The sequence below is a fragment of the Chondrus crispus genome, genomic scaffold (assembly GCF_000350225.1).
Source record: "Chondrus crispus Stackhouse genomic scaffold, scaffold_350, whole genome shotgun sequence".
Classification (NCBI taxonomy): domain Eukaryota; phylum Rhodophyta; class Florideophyceae; order Gigartinales; family Gigartinaceae; genus Chondrus; species Chondrus crispus.
The window spans coordinates 67,802-73,228 of record NW_005179245.1 but is presented as its reverse complement, the minus strand read 5'-3'; the positions used below and the strand labels follow the sequence as shown (position 1 = coordinate 73,228).

The 5,427-nt window shown below is 53.3% G+C and overlaps 2 protein-coding genes; both read left to right on the top strand.

The window, feature by feature from the left end:
- The first annotated feature begins 454 nt into the window (after window positions 1-454).
- On the top strand, window positions 455-1,335 carry CHC_T00000056001 (hypothetical protein). XM_005717859.1 is given in 2 exon segments: window positions 455-787; window positions 788-1,335. The coding sequence occupies 1 exon segment, from the start codon at window positions 455-457 to the stop codon at window positions 785-787; it is 333 nt and encodes a 110-aa protein (XP_005717916.1). The 3' UTR covers window positions 788-1,335.
- Window positions 1,336-3,554: 2,219 nt separating this feature from the next.
- The window catches only part of CHC_T00008838001 (WD40-repeat containing protein), a 4,049-nt gene continuing 2,176 nt past the window's right edge, over window positions 3,555-5,427 (top strand). Inside the window, exon 1 of the mRNA XM_005717858.1 lies at window positions 3,555-5,427. This exon is cut by the window's right edge and continues 1,973 nt beyond it. Coding sequence (XP_005717915.1) covers window positions 3,555-5,427 — 1,873 coding nt within the window.

Below are 5,427 nucleotides of genomic sequence, written 5' to 3'. Positions count from 1 at the left end.
TAAACACATAAATTAAAACGTAGGAGCCACTCATAGCACGCCAAGTCACTTCTTTGGGCAAAGCAAAGCAAACCGCAGCAAGACGGGGCAGAAGACGCAAGGCCGTGGCGTGCGGCCCTGGCCCCGGCGCTGGGGCAGTGCGTCCCGATTCGCGCTGCCCCGCCGGCACTGGCCATCTGCCCGCACCTCTGCGACTGCGACTGCGATCGACCGCGCTCCGCGTGGAGCGCGGCGGCGTGGTCACGTGGAGAGAGGGCGCAGTTGCGCGCGGCGGACGGCGGCCCGCGTAAGCTGGAATGCGTCTTATATCTGCGGGAGTCGCACGGGGAGTCTGCGGCACGCAACAGGTGGCCGCGCGCGCGTTTTGACCGCGCTCCCCCGCTGGGCGGCCGCACACCCGGCGCGCCGTCTTCTTGGCTGGCAGCCGAGAGGCCTGAGGGGGGCGATGTGTTCCATGCAGGCAGTCACTTTACTCACCGGGGAAACGCACGCCAACGGCGCCAGGCTCCCTACCTGGAGCAACTCTCGCTCTACGTCGGGATTGCCAATAATCGCATGCCGTCCCTCGCCTACGCGTCCCGGAGTACCCTTTCCAAACGCGCGCCACCCACCCACCGTCGGTGGCAAGTTCGATAAGCGCTGTGCGTCCCTCTCCGCGCGCCCTTGTTCCCGATGCAGGCCGAAATACATCCCTCCTGCAGTGCAACCGCTCAGTGCACTTCCCCGCGAATCACCAACACGGAATAACTTGAGGTGTGAAGTTGAGACGTCAGGAGTTGGCATGTGAAATTAATGGCACCAGACTCATCGCGCACGTCTTCGCACTGACCTCGTGTGTGAAGCAAGGGGTTGCACGCGAATGGAATGACACTGTAGCCAAAATAAGGGTAATTGTAGTGTTTCTCTTTTTGTATCGCAACTTGCGTCAACAACAACCGTCTCCAGCCAGATACTTGGATACCGGCAGATACTTAAGATGCTGGCTGAGCAGCTCCCCCTTGCAAGCTGCCGGCACACATAAAGGAACTGCGACCTGATGAAAGGGAAGGTATGGATGTATTCTTTTCTTCATAATTCTCCACATCGCTCGCTCGCTCGCATTAGCAGCACGCATCCGTCGGAGACGATGCCGTCGCGTGTCGGTAAAGTGCTGCGTGCGGGCAATCAGAAGATTTTTGAAGAGGACACCGCCGCGTGTCTGAAGCAGAAGACCGGTCACCTCCGTGCGTCCGTCGAAAAGCGAAGTCGGCTCAGTGCGTTCCGAAGGAGACGCTGCCACACAGCGTCACCGGAACAATATCAAGCGCCCATAACATTAAAAGTTCGCCCTCAGTAGTATCCAATTTTTTCAGAAACTATCTTCATGTGCGGAGTGCGTGTGCATGTATTGGGTTGATGCAGTGTGAGGCAGAGGCCCATTGAAATGCATTCAAGCGTTCTGCATGCAAGCTACTCGTGATGCGGAAGATAGAGTTGTAGGGATGCTTCTGGAGCGTCTTTCGAGCAAGCAGCTCTCTGGTACCGTGATGCAGGACAACGCATTTTGGGTGTCGGTGATGGTGGTATTGTACTGTAAGGATGGTGGGATGGGTTGGTTTCGGGAGATGAAAACGGGCGGTTTAGTCGAGAAAGGAGCACGAGGGGAGGGAGGGGGAAGGCGTTCATCGATAGTCATGGATGATATGTGATTTGAAGTTGGGGAGTGTACATTTTAGTGAGACTGTACATGTATGTAGGGTGCGCGAAATAGTGTACTCAGTGATGAATCGTAATCCTCATGGGGTCGTCTTTACTCGTCGTTGCCGTCTCGTGGGTCTAAGTACCGCGAATGACAGACTGTACGGTAATGCGGAAAGTCTGTCCTTGCGGTCCTCCACTGGGGTTATCACTACAGCAGATAAAGAAGTTTCAAAGGAGGAAGTCCAAAATGTGTGTTGTGTACCACTGCAACTCTCCTGGAGCTTCGCGCGTTTTTCTTTTTCAGCATTGCAGCTCCGTTTCCAATGTGGTGACAAAAAGGATGCGTCGGTGTCTGTGAAGGAGGCGGCGAACGATCGTCCTCTGGATTCCAGTGACTGGAAGAGGGTCTGATCTCTGGCACTCGTGTACTCGGTGTACACGTGCGGTGTGGATGAATCATGACACTGCTCGCCTTCCTCTTCGCACAAACACCAATTCGGCATTCCTCCCTTCACCCACCGCCACTTGGCACAGAAACATTCATTAACAATCACTGCCGAACTGTTTTTAAACATAAATAAACTAATTTATCCCCTTTATTTTTTCTAGGACAAACTCCCACATCTGTCCCCCGCCGCGGGCCCTGTCCCGGCAGATACCCGCGCCCCCCCGGGTTGCCACGCCGCCCCGCCCTCATGCGGCTTGCGATGGGGAGGCAGGTGACTGTTGAATAAAATATAAAGAGTTAATGCTGCGTTTAGTGGGGCGATCGTGGTCTTTTTTGTGGCAAAAAGGGGGTGAAATGGCTTTTCGTGTACTCTTTTTTCTCTCCCTCGTTGTTGTACTGCCTGTCTCTGTTTCTTCCCTGTGTCTTCACCCTTCCTTCTCCCATTTTTAAAGCCGCCCAGCTTCCTAAAATCTACTTCAAAAAATCAATACATTATTTAGGGTTCACAGCGACCGCATCGCATGGCGCCAGAAGCTGGCGACAGGGATGCCATCACGGCGAGAAGTCGGGAGCGAAGTTGTAAGGAGGGTGTGTCTGGTGCCAGGCGCCTGGAGCAGGAAGGACACGTCCTCACCTGTCCTTCATTGTTCCGCCGTCCCTCTGTTAGGGTATTTCGGTAATACCGATAGACAAGCCCCTGGAGTCCTTTGAAGCTCCCACTGCTGGCGTAAAAGTCATGTTTGTGCGTCGCGAGTGGAGGTTTAGGTTTGGGGTCCGGTTTTCTTTTTATTTTTTCGCAATTCTCCCTGTGCGTGCCTTTCTCTCTCAGGGCCTCCACGCTTCCTTCCCCGTTTGATGGCCGTCAAGCTTCCACTTGGAAGCTTACGCGGAACAATATAGAAACCCTTGAAATTACAACCAAAATCTAGTGCAAAAAATCAAACATTAATCATGCCTCACACAGCGAGAACAGCCTTACTAAACTCACGATGTGCCAACTTGGCAAACTCACGATGTGCCAACTTGGCAAACTCACGATGTGCCAACTTGGCCCATCGTGAGTTTAGTAAGGCTGTTTTTTGCTGCGTTGTTGGCACTGCCAACGCAGCAAAATTCCGCTCAACAGCCACCTTTTTCTTTGACGAGCGTAGGAAACCGCTCCACCCTGAGTGCGTCTTTCCGCAAAGAGGTCACACGGACATTCATTCACGGAAGAACAAGCGAAGCACATCAGCTCACCCTACTGACCTACACGACCGTCGCCACTGTTTCTGCTTTCGTCGACAACGACAAGAGTGCCGCGCGCTGAACGCGGACTTCAACCTTCGCGGCCCTGTTTTTCTAACAGCCGGTCCCGTTCTCACGCATAACACACCCCTAACACAATCCGCACCTCACCAACTTGTCTTTAGCTATTCACAAAAAAATGCAGGAAAGCGTCCGGCAAGAGTCGGGACCAAGTAGAAAACGGCGAAAGATACAGTCTCCCGATGTGTTCATAAGCCATGCTGGCCCGGACAAGCTACACATCGCACGTCCTCTTTCCGAGAAATTGCAAGCTCATGGTTTAAGTTGCTTCCTCGACAAAATCTCGATGGAGCCCGGGGACTGCGGAGAGGATGAAATGACGAAGGCTATGGAGTCTGCGAAGGTCGGTGTTTTCATACTTTCTCCCGAGTTTGCAGCTCGAAAATGGACAATGAGGGAACTGCGGTGCTTCCTGCGCCGACGAAAAGAAGCGATAAGCAGTGGGATGCGGCCACCGACATTGATTCCGGTTTTTTACAGATTAAGTATTCGGGAATGCAGAGAGCTGGAGCCCGATCGGTACCGGGATGATGAAGGAAGGAATATTTTTGAAGTTGAGAAGTTTTTCAGCGAGGAACGACAGCACGAAGCGAGCACGGATACGGTGAAGGGGGAGCTAAAAGAGCTGGCAGGTATTACTGGGATTGAAAATGACGGCGGGGCAACAAACCTGCCGGAAGATGAATTCGCCCATCCTGCAAGGGAACATCTTGTGAAACGAGTGTTTCTGTGGGTGAAAAAGAAAAGTGAGGAGGACTCAAGTGATGAGCAAGAAGCCGACCACCTTCACGATCTTATTCCACGAGCAAGCACGAGCATCGATACTCACGTGGCGGTCAAGCAAGAAGCGGGCCGCTGTATTCAACAAGTAAGCGCGGCCGTCGAGTCGACCAGGGGAGGCACGGGAGATACCTTCAGGGCGTCGATAAGAGCCGAACATAATCCTGCGTCGATATGTGTGAAGCTTGATTCTCGGGGGAGCGATGGATTACCAAACACGTGTGAGTCGCGTCTAAAAGCGGCTGTGCTCCGAAGAGATAGGAACAAGCAAGTGGGTGCGACAGCAGTGGGACAGGGCGGAGTCGGGAAGACATGTGCCCTGCGGGCGATCGCGCATGACGATAAGATTATGGAAGAGTTTTCGGGAGGAGTGTACTTCATGTCGTTGGGGAAAGACGGAAACGTGGGACGGCTGATTGAAGAACTGTGTCTGATTGTGGAAGCGTCCGGTGGCAAGCAGACGGCTACGGAAATGCGAGAGCAGAGCGAGTTTGGAAGGGTGTTAACGAAGGTACAAGCGTGGTTTTGCAGGCATGTGTGTCTGTTCATCATTGATGATGTATGGGTGGTGAATGATATAGACTCGAACATCCTTCAAAAGTTGTCTGTTCTGGCTGAGACTGCGGGGGGCAGCGGGGGAAGGAGGAGCAGACTCTTGTACTCCACGAGGGATAGGGAGCTGCGTCAGATTGGGGAGCGGGTTGCTTTCGAGCCGAGGGAGAATGTAGGGAAAGAAGCAGTTGAGATGCTTGTGCACGCGAGTGAGGCGAATCGAGAGGAAGTGGATAATGCGAGATGCAAGGAGGCCGTGCGTGAAATACTGGAAATGTGTGGGGGATTGCCGCTTGCCCTAAACGTAGCCGGAACGAGTGTGAGGTACATGAGGGAAAGATGGGAGGGAGAAGTGTCAGAAGCATGGGGGGCGTACCTTTCGAGGATGAAGAGGCGTAACACGATTCGCGGTGAGAGTCCGAAGGACGGATATTTGTCGTTGGATGGGACATTGCACACGTCACTAGATATCCTGGAGTCGGCGGATGTGGGAAGCAGTGGGGAGACGGTTGGTGATTTTTCGTTTCGAAAGATGCACCGGAGTCTGTGTGTTATGAAGAAGCAAGACTGGATACCTTTGTGTTTGGTTGGAGATTTGTGGGAGATGGAGGAGTGGACGGAAAGGTGTGCAAAGGAGATGGAAAGGGTTAGATTAGTAG

Excerpts from the sequence above, each read along its gene's own strand:
- CHC_T00000056001 (XM_005717859.1), top strand. The coding sequence starts at position 455 with ATGCAGGCAGTCACTTTACTCACCGGGGAAACGCACGCCAACGGCGCC.